This window comes from Saccostrea echinata, unplaced genomic scaffold (assembly GCF_033153115.1).
Source record: "Saccostrea echinata isolate AGI-Se365-2 ecotype Australia unplaced genomic scaffold, CSIRO_AGI_Sech_v1 ptg000028l, whole genome shotgun sequence".
Taxonomy (NCBI): domain Eukaryota; kingdom Metazoa; phylum Mollusca; class Bivalvia; order Ostreida; family Ostreidae; genus Saccostrea; species Saccostrea echinata.
Window position 1 is genome coordinate 1030938 of NW_026889777.1, and position 18527 is coordinate 1049464.

The 18527-nt window shown below is 33.2% G+C and overlaps 2 protein-coding genes across 2 annotated transcripts in view; both read right to left on the reverse strand.

Annotated features, from left to right (window-relative positions):
* LOC133194007 (polyribonucleotide 5'-hydroxyl-kinase Clp1-like) overlaps positions 1–9373 on the reverse strand; it is a 30183-nt gene extending 20810 nt beyond the window's left edge. Inside the window, exons 1-5 of the mRNA XM_061329918.1 lie at positions 9255–9373; positions 3919–3996; positions 3557–3670; positions 2772–2897; positions 2339–2452 (exon numbers count right to left, since the gene is read on the reverse strand). Coding sequence (XP_061185902.1) covers positions 2339–2452; positions 2772–2897; positions 3557–3670; positions 3919–3996; positions 9255–9269 — 447 coding nt within the window. The 5' untranslated portion in view covers positions 9270–9373. The remainder of the gene's footprint in view (positions 1–2338; positions 2453–2771; positions 2898–3556; positions 3671–3918; positions 3997–9254) is intronic.
* Positions 9374–16658: 7285 nt separating this feature from the next.
* Positions 16659–18527, reverse strand: LOC133194008 (Golgi pH regulator-like). Its single transcript, XM_061329919.1, has one exon. The coding sequence runs from the start codon at positions 18269–18271 to the stop codon at positions 16895–16897; it is 1377 nt and encodes a 458-aa protein (XP_061185903.1). The 5' UTR covers positions 18272–18527; the 3' UTR covers positions 16659–16894.

Consider the following 18527-nt stretch of genomic DNA (forward strand, 5'->3'; position numbering starts at 1 on the left):
TAGAGCCCTGCCCTAACACCAGAACCCCTGACCCTGGGGCCATGAAATTCACAATTTTGGAAGAGGCACTCTTGCTCATCATAACTATATACTAAGTTAGTTTATTTAATACCCAGGAACAGAGAAGAAGATTTTCAAAGAATTAATGCAATTCTACTATATAATCAATAGAGCCCTGCCCTAACACCAGAACCCCTGACCCAGGGGCCATGAAATTCACAATTTTGGAAGAGGCACTCTTGCTCATCATAACTATGTACTAAGTTGCTTTATTTAATACCCAGGAAAAGAGAAAAAGATTTTCAAAGAATTAATGCATCTTCCCTATATAATCAATAGAGCCCCGCCCTAACACCAGAACCCCTGACCCTGGGGCCATGAAATTCACAATTTTGGAAGAGGCACTCTTGCTCATCATAACTATATACTAAGTTAGTTTATTTAATACCCAGGAACAGAGAAGAAGATTTTCAAAGAATTAATGCAATTCTACTATATAATCAATAGAGCCCTGCCCTAACACCAGAACCCCTGACCCAGGGGCCATGAAATTCACAATTTTGAAAGAGGCACTCTTGTTCTTCATAACTATGTACTTAATAACCAGGAGCAGAGAAAAAGATTTTTAAAGAATTAATGCAATTCTACTATATAATCAATAGAGCCCCGCCCTAACACCAGAACCCTGACCCTGGGGCCATGAAATTCACAATTTTAGAAGAGGCACTCTTGCTCATCAGAACTATGTACTAAGTTAGTTTATTTAATACCCAGGAGCAGAGAAGAAGATTTTCAAAGAATTAATGCATTTTCACTATATAATCAATAGAGCCCCGTCCTAACACCAGAACCCCTGACCCTGGGGCCATGAAATTCATAATTTTGGAAGAGGCACTCTTGCTCATCATAACTATGTACTTAGTTAGTTCATTTAATATCCAGGAGCAGAGAAGAAGATTTTCAAAGAACTAATGCATTTTCACTATGTAATCAATAGAGCCCTGCCCTAACACCAGAACCCCTGACCCTGGGGCCATGAAATTCACAATTTTGGAAGAGGCACTCTTGCTCATCATAACTATATACTAAGTTAGTTTATTTAATACCCAGGAACAGAGAAGAAGATTTTCAAAGAATTAATGCAATTCTACTATATAATCAATAGAGCCCTGCCCTAACACCAGAACCCCTGACCCAGGGGCCATGAAATTCACAATTTTGGAAGAGGCACTCTTGCTCATCATAACTATGTACTAAGTTGCTTTATTTAATACCCAGGAGAAGAGAAAAAGATTTTCAAAGAATTAATGCATCTTCCCTATATAATCAATAGAGCCCCACCCTAACACCAGAACCCCTGACCCTGGGGCCATGAAATTCACAATTTTGGAAGAGGCACTCTTGCTCATCATAACTATATACTAAGTTAGTTTATTTAATACCCAGGAACAGAGAAGAAGATTTTCAAAGAATTAATGCAATTCTACTATATAATCAATAGAGCCCCGCCCTAACACCAGAACCTCTGACCCAGGGGCCATGAAATTCACAATTTTGGAAGAGGCACTCTTGCTCATCATAACTATGTACTTAGTTAGTTTATTTAATAACCAGGAGCAGAGAAGAAGATTTTCAAAGAAATAATGCTCTTTCACTATATGATCTATATAGCCCCACCCCAGCACCAGAACCCCTGACCCTGGGGCCATGAATTTCACAATTTTGGTAGAGGACTCAATGCATATTACAATGATGCCAACAGTTTAACTGCCTGATGTCCAGGAGTAAAGAAGAAGATTTTTAAAGATTGCATTATTTTTGGTGGTTTTAGCCCCACCCCTCAGGCCCCAGGGGGGCAGGGACCATGAAATTCACAATTTCTGTTCCCCTTCACCCATAGATGCTATATGCCAAATTTGGTTGACATTGGTTAAGCAGTTTCAGAGAAGAAGCTAAAAATGTTCAAATGTTAACACACGACGCACGACGCACACCGCACGACGCACGCCGACGGACGAGAACGGATAGCAATAGGTCACCTGAGTGACTCAGGTGACCTAAAAATGTGTTGCAACTTTTCAAAATTCAATGGAGCCAATATGCATTAGAGAACTTGGACCCAAAATCATCATGAATTCTTATTCGGTCTTATACTTGGGAAATAATTTCTTAACTTGATATAATTGAGGTGTGCATTTATTTACTATGATCTGTATTTTTATACAACCAGTGGAACAACTAGACAAATACTGTACAATATGTAACTAATACTATTTCAACAATACTACCTCTTACATTCTAAACAATAATCTTATAATATACATGTTAATTTCCCCACCTGTCCAACATCCAGGTCAACAAATATCGGTGCTCTTCCAAGGCGGGCTGAGTAGTTCAGCAAGAGGCGAGACAGCGTACTCTTTCCTACATCAGTGGGCCCAACTATCATCACCTAGATGGACAGAAATCACAATTACTTGAACTCAAAATTCCCACTAGAAGAAAATATTTCCCACTGCTCACTAACTACTTCAAGCTTATGGTAATTATACAATATCACTATGCACAAATTAATTTTACTTAATTTGAGTGACCATTTCATGAGGATAAAGTATAGATAAGGAAAAAAAGATTTTTTTTTTCTTTTCAATAAAAGTTGGTGTGCAGCATTATTTATTATTTCTGAATGAATCTGGCTAAGTTCTATTCTCTGCTTTTCTTTATTTTTTTAGTTTTAGATATAATCATGACAATCGATACTAAGTTACTACCCTTGGTCCTCGGGTATTATCACTTTCAGCCTTTTCTCTCATTTGTTCTAGTGCAGCATGGGTATTTATGTACATCACCATGGGAGTTTCCTTGGCAACATATGCTACCTCTGTTCTGCCTTGCAGGTAAAATTTTGTCAAGGTCTAATGACTCAATTTACCATTTCATGAAATTTTCAAGGGTAATTTAATTTAGACCCAATACTGTACAGGACCTTTGAAAATACTAGAATTTAGGTGAAAATACTGTACATTTCTCATCTGATAAAATTGTACAAAAACTGTACTAAATATTGCCCCAAAAAAATCAATACATGTATAATTGAAAACCCATTATAAAAACAATTCAACTTATGAGAAGTTTTGATACATCTTGATTACAATGTGATTATTGAGGGAAATGTTTGACACCTTCAATCACCATGTTTTCTTTGCATTAACAAAGTACAATAAATTATGCATCAAGAGATTTCCAGTGTTATTAAAGCGAAAATGTAAGAAAAATGGCAGTTGCAGGTAAAACAATTTAAAACACAAGAAATATTTTGATTTCCAATGAATTTTGGTGTCCCACCATGATCCTGTAAATAGGGTAAAAAATATGTAACATTTTGTGTATAGCGGGTACTTATCACATGTATGGCTATGAAATGTGGTACCAAAAAATGTAATGTGTTATCTTTAAATGTGGTGCCAAGAATGTATTGCAATGTGGTGCAAATAAGGACTTATACTGAAATGAAAAGATGGATAACTGCATTTAAATATAATGAGGAGAAGGATATCTTGATAAGACAGCCATGCCAGGTGAAGACCGCTACTTTTGCTCCCTGGTCGAAGTTGTAAATCTTTCCTTTGGTCAGTTCTGATCCAAATACCTCTGCCATTCCCTCCAGCAGCTGTACACAGAATTCATATTTATTCATAATTTAATTCATTCATGCAGATTTAGAATATGGACTTGGATATGTTAAAAGGGATTAATCATTTAAAAATTGCTTAAATAAATTAAAACAACACTAGTCTTACAAAGTTGTATCTTTTTGAAAAATACATGTCAGACTCTGTTCTAAGACCTTTAATGAAAAACAAATTGAATTTTTTAATTTTCTGTCTTCCCTTCTGATGATCAATTTATGGTAATTACCTCCATTTGTACTGAGGCATTAGCCTCCACCTCAAACCGAAGCTCTTCGTCAGCATTCAATCTGTACTCTTCAACACTCTAAAAAAGGGAGAGAATTCATCAGCATTCAATCTGTACTCTTCTATATTCCAAAATATACAAAAAGGGAGAAATTTCCAATGCATATATAATCATCAATCTGTACCATTCTAAATGCTATAAAAGTACACAAATATGCTGATAAATTATAACGTGAACTACTATATATGTGATGAAATGAATCGAAAAGTTAAACTAGAGTCTGCAACTACACATAGTTCAAGAAAATTTTGCCATAAGGCATAAAAATAAGTTCAAAATCCCCATCTTTCTTTTAGCATATATAGCAATATGGTGAGTATACTGTCAGGGTTTTTTAAGGTCTTGATATCAAAGGCCTGGGCCTTTCTAATTGGGAAAAATAACGTCATTTACTTGAAATTGGGGAAAATGTTTTATACAAAGAAGTAGGGGGAAAACTAAACCAGTGCATAAAGCAGGTACATTCAAAGCTTTCAATTTGAAAAAAATAGGTTTACTTAACAATATTAAGGCAAAAATTGTAGACTGGAGGCATGTGAAGGAGATTTATGAACTATAAGGACACTTTGATGTTTTTTTCATTGTTTGGGAATTTAAAAGTATTTCTCTGATGAGACTGTAGCTCTACTGGTCTGTACATATAACAAAGTAGCACTTGGATTTGAAACTTTGCAACAATAAATAGAATTATGTATCTTAATGTAGTCTACTTCTGTGCCAAGTTATATTGAAATCAAACGAAAACTATAGGAGGAGTAGTGTTTTGAAAGTATTTCACAGAAATTTCTATTTTAAGTAACCATGACAACACCATTCACTGAAATCAAAAACCGAAATACATATTATGTATCGTAGTGTATTCTAATTGTGTGCCAAATTAGATTGAAATCAGACCAAAACTGTAGGAGGAGTAACGTTTTAAGGTCAAGATCTAGTAAATAAAAGGTGCCTACAGATTTCTCAAATTTGAGAAATAAATTCCTTTAATGATGCTTTATAACTTTAGCTTGGTCAAATAAGGTGTTTTGGGGTATAATTTGTAGGCAAACAAGACGAAAAATCATATTTTAAACTGTCATTTTCAATGAAAAATTAAGAAAACCAGTCATGAATACGGGAGTTTTTTCCCCCATATCAGACAAAGGAAATGTATCCAGATTGCCTACAGTCTCTCAGAAAATGGTTATTTGTATGTTCTTGGCCTCTTCTTTAAAATAATATTAAATTGAATATAGGTATCAGGATTACTTTTCACAATGTTTCAAATTGAATTCCATGAAAATACTTTATTTTCTACCTAATTCTTTTAGAGCCGTAAAGTACGGGAAAAAGAAATTAAAATTGATTATGACGTCATAATGGATCAAGCACCAAAAAGACAGTCTAAAGTCATTTACTAGATCTTGACCTTACAGGAATTTCACAGAAATTTCTATTTTTAGTAACCATGGCAACACTGTTCATCGAAATATAAAACCAATGCATAAAATTATGTATCTTATTATTAATAGTCTTCTTGTATGCCGAATTATATTAAAAGCAAACTAAAACTGTAGGAGGAGTAGCATTTTAAAGTAATTTCACATAGATTTCTATTTTTAGTAACCATGGCAACATCGTTCATCAAAATCAAAAACTGATGCACTAAATAATGTATCTTAGTGTAGTCTACTTGTATGCCAAGTTATATTCAAATCAGACCAAAACTGTAGGAGGAGAAGTGATTTTAAGGAATTTCACAGAAATTTCTATTTATAGTAACCATGGCAACACTGTTCATTGAAATCAAAACTTGATGCACTAAATTATATATCTAAGTGAAGTCCACTTGTGTGCCAAGTTATATTAAAATCAGACCAAAACTGTAGGAAGAGTAGTGTTTTAAAGGAATTCCACATAAATTTCTATTTTTAGTAACCATGGCAACACCGTTCATTGAAATCAAAAACTGATGCGCTAAATTATGTATGAGAGTGTAGTCTACTTGTTTGCCAAGTTATAATGAAATCAGACCAAAACTATAAGAGGAGTAGCAATTTAAAGGAATTTCACAGAAATTTCTATTTTTAGTAACTATGGCAACACCGTAAATCGAAATCAAAAACCGGTCCACTAAATTATGTATCTTAGTGTAGTCTACTTGTGTGCCACGTTATATTGAAATCAGACCAAAACTGTAAGAGGAGTAGCGTTTTGAAAAATTGTTTACAGACAGACGGATGGACGGACGACAGACACCTTACTATCGCATAAGCTCTTCTGGTCTCTGACCAGTAGAGCTAAAAATTGGGGAAAATACCTGCTTTTTAGTATTGGGAAAGAGGCCTTATTTCAACCCCCTACAGACCCTTAAAAAACCCTAGACAGTAAACAATATTTCACTTAATTTGGGAAAAATTTAATGAAGACATTTAATTAATGTTTCTGCTATAAAGATAAAATGAATTTTTTTTCAAATGAATCATGTTGGTAAATGTGAATGATGCTTTTCTTTCTTTTTTTAAAGACTTTTTCCTTTATTAAATAATTTTTCTCCTTTTTTCATTTTTTTTTTTTTTTTTTTTGTACAATTCTGAAGTTGACAGCAAGTTTCTTTAAAGACATTAGACAGGACCATTTTATGCATAAAGTGACCCCCCCCCCTTTTTTTTTTCTTGGAATGACTGAAAATTAACTGTTTCATAGACTCTCAAGACTTGTGGCAGGCCATTCATCTTTGAAAAGAAGATTAGATTTAAAATAGATTTGTGGTTCAGAAGTTATTGGAAAGGAAGTGGGATATTACAAGTTCAAGGACAATTGCCATCTGGTGCATAATTATTTGTTACAGTCACTCTATTTTTTCTTTTTAATCTTAATATTAAACAAGTTGGGACCAATCACTCAAATGGGATATAATAAATATCCCAATTTACAGTGCAAAAATGAAGAACGAAAAAATTTTGGCTATAAATATTGTAAATCTGTATGAATATAAATTGAATGCAGTAACTTTTGGCAAGCAAATTTTCTATAATCCTCCAGTTTAAGAGATTGATTCCTAAGAAGTTTAGGATCTCACTCCTTAGCAGTGAGGATACAGAAAAACTTATTAACCAAAGTTTTTGCTTTTAATTTATTTTTAGTGCAGTGGTAGAGTGTCTGCTCTAGAGTCACAGAGTAAGAAGATGATCCTTATGTCGCGGGTTTGAATCCACTGTGGGACGTGGAGACCGATCCTTCGGATGAGACCGTATAAACCGAGGTCCCATGTTGCAGTAGGTGCTGGCATGAAAAAGATCTCACTGCTCAATGGCCCTGAGTGCCGAGCATAGGTCAAAATTTGCAGCTCTCCACCAGACATTTTGGTGTTCCTAGAGTATTGAAATTTCATATAGTTCCTACTGAGTATTCTAATCTATTGTGCAGTGACAAGGTTTCCTGCGTGTTATAGGGTAATATTTACATTTGCAAATGTTTTCTTTTATATAACACTACTTAAGCAAAGCGTATCTATTTCTGTATAAACACAGGTTCCTCACGTCATAAATGTTCAATGTAATTACTCAGTCAGGGTTGTGGTTAACTTTTGAAACCTTAGGGGCCATGTGGGCTCCCAACTTTTCAAATTTTACAGGCCCACAATGTGATCCACGGGCCCACATTATATGTAAATTAAAAATAACAACAACATAAATCCTTAATTTTTTTAATTTTTTTTTATTCGTAGTATTGATACGTTCACAGTATATGAATTTTTGTCATTTTCTCTTTTCTAAAAACTTTGATCCGATAATATATTCACTATATTTTGTAGTGTTTATCTTATACAACTGAAGCATCAAGGGGGCATATTAAATAAATTACATACAACCTGTAATGAAGTCGATTCCGATCTTTCATTGTATGCATTTGACACAGTAATTCAAATTCTATCTATGAATAACTAGTCTGGATAGAGTGTGCGACAACCATAGCCAATTGTTACAATATTTCTGTTAGAACAATCTCAAACTTTTACTCTTGTATATTTACATTTGCTGTGTTTTTCTACTAAGCCAACTGTGCAACTGATTTGAAAGTCTTTTTTGTGTATACTCACGTGTAGAAATATACACGGTGAATCTCGCGCTAAAGTAATGTCACAATGAGGCTTATATATATACAGACACGTAAATAAAAATGTAACGATATAGGGAAGCCAAAATTTCAAATATTGAGTATATTATTGGTGCTTTTAAACTTGTAAAATGTAAATATAAGGAATGTTTTTAAGTTTAGTGTGAATTATTGGTGTGTAAATCACACAGACTTGCACATAGACATATTTTTCATGAAGCGCTAGCACGCTTCATGAAATATGCCTATGTGACAAGTCTGTGTGATTTACACACCAATAACTCACACAAAACTTTTAAAACATTTCTTAAATCAACAGAGATTTAACTGCTTCCATAAATCACCATGTTTGATCTCAGTCAGGTATATGTTTGAATAATATGCTTGTAAGCAACACAAAAAATATAGGTTAATAGAGTGTTTTCTGAAAAACTGAAGTACATAAAATATAAAACTGAAATGTGATTATGTTCCGGCAAAAAATTGTTCGCCATGTGGGCAACCAGATTTTTAATATCTAATCGCCCACAGCAAATTTTACTCGCATTTGTGAGTGGGCGAGTGCTTATCCACAACCCTGTCAGTGATGTCATAAAGGGTTGATGTGCTTTCAATGGATCATTGACCTAAAGCTTTAGGTCTATGAATGGCCATTGAGTTTTGAAAAATAAAACATTTCATGCACTAAAGATTATCCTAAAAAAATATACATTATAAAGAAGTCACAAATGTAAATATAAGTAATAAGGTATCATTTTTAAACATCTATCAGATATAAACCCGAAAGGCTTTATGGTAAATTTGATCATGTACCAACCCATATTTATATCCCGATAATTGTTTGAGAATGATACCTTATTTCTTAATTGAACGTTGTAGATTTCCAATGGATTTCGTAAAGAAAATTACACTGAATTTAAATATACATGTATCCCATATGGGCGATTGGTCCAAACCTATTAAACCGGTCCCAATCGATGAACCAGATCTATTTTATATACACATATCTGTACTTAGGAATGCCAATATACAGAGGGTTTATTTACTTACACTTGGTGTCAGAAGATAACAAAATTGTCATTTGTGTCACCTTATTGAAAGGTGTATGATTTATCAGTCAGAGGAAATTCAAAATATGATGAAAATATAGATTTCAACTTGCCAAGAGAAAATATTACCTTTTCTTCACTCATAACTGTTCGTATTGATTAAATTTAAAAAGTTAGACTTTTTTCTTCATTTGGATTGCTATAAAAAGATTTCCTCGCGCATTGACGGTTTTTTTTTTTTTTGGTGTTCACTTTCTCAGTTCAGTTGTGGTACGCTCGAAACAAAACTTCCGGTTTAGATGAGATGAGTCTATTTACCGGCAAGCGGTAAATCTAGTCTTCCCGACTCCCGACGGTCCCGGATTTTGGTTTTTTGGCGATTTCTTTTTTACCGATGCACAGAAATTCTTCAAACTTTTCAGGCACATTTTCTAAGTTTAAATGAATTCATTAATACATAAAAACCTTAACAAATTTACGTATTTAATACTGAGTCAGCAGTATCACCTGCCAAAAAGCGGTAAATCTAGTACTTTGTTATAAATGCGAAAGCCAAAGACGGACATCGATACATAACGGAGACGTGAGGTTTCGTTGATGTTAAAGATATTAAAGATAATCAAAAAAATATTGATATTAATTGGTAAGATATTTTTTCTCACAAAGATGGATTTAGTATTTCAGTGAATGCGGGAATTTTAATAATTGCATTGTGTTATCAATTTAAAAAAAAAAAATTCTATAATAATCCATAACATCAAAGTGATTTTAAAGTCAGGTTCATATTTAATCATAGAAAATTTATTTGATACAATTATCACTTCAGTAACTTCAGTAACTAAAGCTATATTTTAGCAGTGTCAGCTTGGGTAAAATAATTAAATTTCTAATCATCTGATACAGTTCAAAGTGAAGAGATATACAGTCCAAGCTATAGTAACTTAGTTGTGCTAGGGAATACTGCTAGATAATTAATAAATCATATGCATTTTTTTTAATCTATTGCATTTTGTTAAGGTAAACATATACATGTAATTAAAAAAGCAAACGATATTTTGATTAGATTGAAAATTATAGAATATTACATAAAAAACTGAAAAATGTTCTAGATAGCAAATTTCTTCCGATACAAAGCTTTTGAATTTAGAAAGAAACGATTGTATAATTAACTTTAATTAAAATAAAAGAAAGGAAAACTTAAAATAGATAAATAAAAAGTTAATTCATATTTCAAAGAAAAAGAAGAGAAAAATAATTTAAATAAAAAAAGGTGGGGGGCTCTGAGGTAGAACCACGTCCACGTCGTATAGAGCCTGGGAACACAAACATGTTGTGGCAAAGAGTTAAACAAGAAAAAAAGGAAAAAATGGGGTTTTGTGCATGCAAAAATCAACTGGCATGTAAATGAGGTTTTCCTTATATTTCTTTAAAAATATATACTTCAATTTGTTGTATTTAATCGCGATTCTACGAAAACATCGATGTCCGTCTTTGGTTTTCGCATTTATAACAGAGTACTAGATTTACCGCTTTTTGGCAGGTGATACTGCTAATTCAGTATTAAATACGTAAATTTGTAAAGGATTTTATGTATTAATGAATTCATTTAAACTTAGAAAAGGTGCCTGAAAAGTTTGAAGAATTTCTGTGCATCGATAAAAAAGAAATCGCCAAAAAACCAAAATCCGGGACCGTCGGGAATCGGGAGTCGGGAAGACTAGATTTACCGCTTGCCCTTTTTACCCGAATTCTCGTTCATGTTCATTTCTTGATGGCTTATTATACAATCGGGCTCGCTCTGGTCCCAAAGTTTACTCAACCTCTATCAAACCGAATTTGGTTCTAGCCTCAAAAGTTGACCTGGCTTCAAATGTGGCTTCTGTTTAAAAAAAACTCTTGCCCAGTTTAGGCCTCAACAAAGAGTATTTTGATTGTACATAAACTGATAAATGCCATTGCCCTTTGCATAAATAGAGATCTATTACATACTTTGCAATGCAATGCACCCACAAGAATAACCCCCCCCCCCCCAAGTTTCGTTTTGAATTTTAAAATTGTTTAAATATTATTATTATTGATGCATCGAATTGAATGAAAACATGAAAATTTGAGAGCATCATAACGAAATGCTTGCAATTTCACTTCTTAGCATTTTCAAGCGTTAATAATTATTTTAAATCCAGAAAGACACAATCCAAAAGCAAGTAAAAATCTTGATGTGCCAAGACTCAAGTGCGGCTAAAGCGAGATCCATTGAGATTCGTCATGTTTAATTTATTCCAAAAATGTTATTTTAATTTGTGCACATATATACTCCACGATATACACCTGTACAACTTCAATTTGTCTGATACAAGGCAAAAAATCGAGAATGATTCAGGAGAGAGAGAGAGAGAGAGAGAGAGAGAGAGAGAGAGAGAGAGAGAGTAACATTTTTGACTAGGTGAATCGTAAAATGTCTTTTTTAAAAAACATTTAAGCTTAATTTTTAATTTTATTTTTAATTTTTACAGTCCTTGAGCAATGTTTGTTTTCAATTACAAGATCATTTCGTAACTGAGCTCTTGCCTTAATAGCAGCTTCATTGCAATGAACGCTGTAATTACGTCGTTCAAAGGGAGATCATTTGTGTACATCCAGAGTTCCTTATGCAAATTTTACAAAATTACATCTAAGCATTTGAGAGATTAGTATATATTGGATATTTCTAGAAAGTGTTGGTGGGATAATTTCTGTTTTCGCATCGGGCAATAAAAAGACATGCACATACCTGTATCTGCCTATGCATGCATAGTGCTGTAAAGGCAACCTGTCTACCAATTGCGCTTCCTCAAATTAACTATATTCATTTTATGTTACACATACTTGTATTGATAACTAGTTAAAGATATTTTTTCAGTTAAACCTCGGATATTTTAATCTTTAGATATTTTGATTTTTCAAACTAATGCGTTACATATATAAATCAGAATTGTGGGATTTCTCGAAAAAAAAAAAGTTTGAAGAAAACTTATTCTCCACAGTGTTTGACAAAGTCTTTTTTTTTTTTTTTTTTTTTTTTTTTTTTTTTTTTTTTGTAGGAATTAACATATAGTGTAGTAATATTTATTGCAAAGGTGCGAGAGAAAAATTGCAGATGCTCAGTGCAGTCAAAATCTATACACAAAGAAAAAGTTCCCGATTTCCTTCTGTTGCAAAGAATTGAATACCTGGTCATTGTTGCGGTGTTTCAAAAGTAACTGTTCTCTTGGCTGAACTCTAGTCACCACTTGATCAGTGACCGTTCACAGCTATCAAATGAAAGCGTGCGAGCTCTTACCGATTCCTTATGTCATGCAGATAAATCATTTTTCAGTGGTACCTGTCATTGTATTTTTGCATAAATATTACATACATTGCAATGCACTTACAAGATCGAAAAGAACCCCTCACCCAGGTACCTTTTGAATTAATTCTTAAATTTGTTTGTTATGTATCGAATCGTGCGCAATTTATATTAAAAAAAAAAAATGAGAGTATCTTAACGAAATGCTTGCAATTTCACTTCAAAGCATTTCAAGCATTAGTAATTATTTTTAAAGTCCAGAAATTAGACACAAACCAAAAAAGCAAATAAAAATTATGAGATGCCAAGACCCAAGTGCGGCTAAAGCGAAATCACTTGAGATTTGTCATGTTCTTTCCAAAACGTTATTTTAATTTGTGCACATGTATACTGCTTCAATTTGTCTGAAACAAGGCAAAATTTCGAGAATGATTCAGAGAGAGAGAGAGAATTGAGTACGATAGACACAAACCAAAATAAAAATTATGGGATGCCAAGACTCAAGTGTGGCTAAAGCGAAATCACTTGAGATTTGTCATGTTCATTCCAAAACATAATTTCAATTTGTGCACATATATACTACTTCAATTTGTCTGAAACGAGGCAAAACTTCGAGAATGATTCAGAGAGAGAGAGAGAGAGAACTTAATACATCTCAATGCTTCGCAATAGATATAATCTTCCATATTATTTTGACAAGTTTGAAGATCTTATTTATTATTGAAAGTAACATTTCTGATTAAATGTATCGTAAAATGTCTTTTTAAAAATCATTTCGTCTACCTTTAATAACAAGTACTTCTAAAATTTGAGATTCTCTAACAGTAAACCTCTAACAGAATTGATCATTTTTTTTCATGAAGAATAAAGTACCTTATCTCTACCTGTTATGAAGGGTTTTATATAAGGTAATTTTTGCAGTTCCTGAACAGTATTTGTTTTCAATTTGCAAGATCGTTTTGTCACTGAGCTCTTGCATTAATATAAGATTCATTCCAATGAACGTTGTAATTACGTCGTTCAAAGGGAGATTATTTGAGTTCATCCTTAGATATTTTATGCAAATTTTACAAAATTACATATAAGCATTTGAGAGATAAGTATGAATTGGAGATTTCTAGAGGGTGGTAGAAAAAGGCGTATTAACATATCTGTGTCTGTACATGCATGCATTTTGCTGCAAATGCAACCTGTCTACCAATTGCGCTTCCCCAAATTAACCATACTCATTTTACGTTGCACATATTGATAACTAAAAATATATTTTTTTTAAATTTAATCTCGGATATTTTAATCTAAAGATATTTTGATTTTTTCAAACTAATGCATTACAGGTATGAATCAGAAGTGTGCGTGAGTTGTCTAGAATCAAAAAAGTTTGAAGAAAACTGTTTGACAAAGCATTTTTTGTAGGAATTAACAAATAGTGTAGTGATAATTATTGCAAAGGTGTGAGAGAAAAATTGCACATGTTCACTGCGGTTAGAAACTGTACACACACAAAAAAGTTCCCAAATTCTTTCTCTTGTAAAGAATTAAATACCAGGTCATTGTTGCGGTCTTTCAAAAGTAACTGTTCATTGGCTCTAGGCATCACGTGATCAGTAACCGTTCACAGATACATGTATCAACTGAAAGCGCGAGAGCTCTTACAGATTCCATAAATTATGTAGATAAATCATTTTTCAATGGTAACTGTCATTGCATTTTTGTATAAATATTAGATGCATTGTAATGTACTTACAAGATCGAAAAAGAACCCTTCACCCAGGTACCTTTTGAATTAATTCTTAAATTTGTTTTGATGTATCGGATTGTGCAAAATTCATAAAAATTTGAGAGCATCTTAACGAAATGCTTGCAATTTCACTTCAAAGCATTTTTAATGCGTTAGTAATTACTTCAATTTGTCTTTTACAAGGCGGCAAATGTTCTTCAAATGTGAAAAGTTTACGACAACGACGACAGAGAACGGACAAATTTCGATCAGAAAAGCTCACTTGAGCCCTCGGCTCAGGTGAGCTAAAACCAGGAGATGTTGCAAAAATGATAAATCTACGTTCAAAATTCACACTGGATGAGTATCTGAATATTTGCACAACATTGTCCCGAATAAGCGTGAACATGTATCCACATATTATAATACTCGTAATAAAAGAAAATAATATATATTGTTCCAAGATGCAGATTAAATTATTTAGAAATTCCTGTATATAAACAAAATATTATAAACAGTCCTTCGTGTTCATGCGGAAAACGCAAAGATGTTTATCATTTCTTTTTTGCTTGCAAAGTTATTCTAATGCTAGAAATGATCTTTTCAATCGTTTGTTCATGCTTTATTTGGTCACTATTGCTATAAACCTATTACTATGTGGTGATGAAAATTTGCCTTTACTTAAACAATAAAATGCTTTCTTTGGTTGTTAGTACGGGAATTAATGTCGCAGCTGTTGCAGAAAAAAATACATAACCCGCGTAAGCGGGTTATGTAAATTTTTTTTCTGCAATAGCTGCGACATAAATTCTCGTACTAATAAACACAGAAAGTCATTTTATTGTTTATATTTATATCTGAATTAAAAAAAAACATTCAAAGTAAAATTAAACATGTTAAATATTGTATTAGAGAAGTGCATGACATTGTATGTATAATTGATGGAACAGCCGTTGCTCAAGAAATCTATACTGGTGGCTTGCTTAGTGTTTTTTATTCACAGATAAACAGCAATGGATTTCTTAAGAAATAAAGGAAATACTATTCAGTGGATGTAAATATAGATAAATAACAGTATTTTTGCTGCTGTTCATAAATTTATTGACAAAACATGTAGATTTTCTTAGTTGATATGTTATATTTCATTTGTATCATTACCATGACATATTGTCTTATACAAGGAGAGGAACTAGTTGTTAAGTTATTCAAGAACTTGTTTCCAATCCTTTTCGTCTAACCAATAAAATATGTTCAAAACAATTGGCTCTAAGTAAATAAAGTCAATATTCTTACAGTGCATCAATAATGACAGTGTAAATAATAATTATTATAACAGTGCATAAAAGTATAGGGCCTGCTTAACTTAAAACCGTGTTCATTTCAACTCAATATTTTGTCTCACAATAAAATTTTAATCGGGCAGATCTTCGACATTTACAACATATGATCGCTTGATCAGCTGTTGAACAGTATATCAAGATTATATTTGGGGGACATAAAATGAATGTTCTTATATTACGTTGTATTACTGTCTAAAAGTTTTATTTGGGACCAATAAAAAAAATTCCATCCTCCTTTAGTGATTTCTTGGATTGTTGAAGAAGTACATCGAGTTTGATGAGAGATTTTTTACTATTTACACGTGTGATGTGTCCTTTTGGTTGCACTCTCCGTAAGTTGAGACCTCGAAAGACTGTCCGCAGAATGAATACGGTTGCAGGGAATTAATTTCATGAAGTTCAGGCAAAAAAAAAAAAAAAACAAGCTGATGTGACTGACCTAGAAAAATTCAAGCTGACGTCGATGTGTACCTTGTGAATTAGGTAACGTCAAGTGCCTGTGCATAATACCTAGAAATTCCTAGATATCTGGACTTCATAAATCAATCATAAAATTATTTCATATGCCAAATTTAAGAACCCTCTATACACTACACATTAAAGAGTTCCGATTCTGAGGTATTTTTATGCATGAGTAATCTGTCCTTTTTTTTTTTAATTGAAATTAATTGAAATCTACAGTGCATTACTCAGTTTGTATTCAGTTTAAACAAACATTGATTGTAATAAGCCAAGATAAATCAGGTCACCTGATGACATGATTTACATGTATTTTCCCCACTTGAGTTAGAAGGACTAGTGATGATTACTGTTCAGCAATACTTGTCACTGAACATTTTCCTGCAGGTATATGCAATGTTTCATACGTTAGCTCAATATTCATACCTTTATACAATATAATTTTCTCAATGTCTAAAAAATATTTTTCCTTTAGTACAAAGAGGGTCCTTAATTAGCCAAAATATGGCTTGGAGCCAAACTGAAGCCAGGCCAAACTTGGGGTCAGACTGGATTTTATAGTATGCCCTATTTAAAATACATTTCTCTCATTCTGAATTAAATTTAAGGAAAGTTTTTAATTTAATATGTTTTTTGTTCCATTTAGGTTCTGGGTTGCACTTCAAACTGAAATCCCAAATCTTATTTCAACAGTTTGATTATTTATTTCATTCATCATGTTTATCAAATAACACAAATAAAGCAAATCACTATCACTTTGTTACATCAAAAGAAATTGTTTATTTCAAAATGTTTTACGTCCATTTAGGTTTTCAGGGTCTACATGTATCTGAATTCCATTTGGGAAAATAAATATTGGTATCAATTTCTTTTGAATTATTTGCACATATTAACTAATGTCAGTGATTTTAACTGATTCAGTTATTAATTAGTATCCATTTATGCTCTTTTCCGGAGCTTGTTTGTGTGCGATGTAGAGGAATCCAATACTTGACAGTGCACTGACAAGAAATATGACATCAAACCAGCGATGATAAAAATTGAACTGAAGGTTTCCGAGTACCTCCGTTATTATTGACCTGTATTCTTGTGGCATGTTCATTCTTATGAGGAGCACGGAGCTCACAAAATACATCCCCATTATTTGAGCCAAGCACAGTACGATCACATTTGATGATTTACTGCTTGCAATAGCATAGAAAAATCTTGTTAAAGTAATGAGTAAGCCTCTTATTGAAGTGACTATGATGATTCCAATCAGAAGAAATGAGATCTGCTGTGACCAGAATTTGACATCAAACTGAATTCCCAAGTAATTGATTGCTATTTCTATTCCTCTGGTTACAGGGTCAACTTTCCCAACTCGATCAAATATAATGTTGATGGTGGAAATAAATATTTTCCATACACAGTAAATGGAAAAGAAGTATCCCAAAAAGTTGAAGTATTTTCCTTTGAATGTTTTTGAGTATGCAATTCTTTCCTGTGTATTATGTAGATCCACTGATTCCAAAAATAGTTGCTTTGCTAGCTCTTCATAGGCCTCAGTTTCCTGTTGCAACACTGAAATATTCTCCAATGAATTGCCTGACGTCACTTTTGATATCATTCCCCATAATCCACCTTGACTTTTATTAATGGTCGCTTGCTTTAGCCGTTCTCGTTTAGCTAATGCCATTCTTTTTTTCTTCAACAGTATCATATCCATAGTTTGCATCAATCTCTTTTCTATGCCTTGGATATCTGCTTCCGTTACTGCCCTAATGAAGCAAAACATTGATGTATATGGATAATTTACTGCACCAAATCCTGAAAGTACTGCCATTAATGTGACTCCAATGACACCAATTCTGCCGATACACTGCTCAATTGAAAAGATTCCATGCTTTGGACTCAATATAGGAAATGGGTCACCAATTTTCCAGAAAAAATAAAGAAATCCCAACCAAGTTCCAGTTGTCAGTAGTACTCGAATGTGGCGCTTCTGTGGGACAAATCTTAAATTTCCAATTATGAAATAACCAATGTAGAATGGTAATACAGCCACTAGAACTGAGAGGATGGCATAAAGTCCCAACTTCCAGTGGAAATATCTGGAACTAGCCTCAAGAAATCCAAGAATCTCAAAGATGATCAGTTCAAACATGGTACATGACAATGCAAATGTTACAGAAAAGACCAACAAAACAACAGAATGGTGAACCTCATAGTCCTTAAACAGCTGTTTCAAGAAAAACACCCATCCACCAGCAAAAAACAACACCTGGGAAAAGAACATTAAGCAAGAGTCCATTAAAAATGACATCTTCAATAACTCGATGTTTTCACGTATATATGTATATTACTTATATTAGTCACGCCAGTAGTTTTTGGGGGACTTTGCCGATACGTTGCATTCAAGTCCTAAGATTTTATTGGTATTTTTTCTGCAAAAAATTTGTCCTCTTGGTTTTTCTTTCACTCAATTGGATTGCCATAAAATTCCCTTGTGTATCGACATCTTGTTCAGTCCATAGCTTACAAATTATTATGTACACACTGCACACCGTAACAAACTTCCG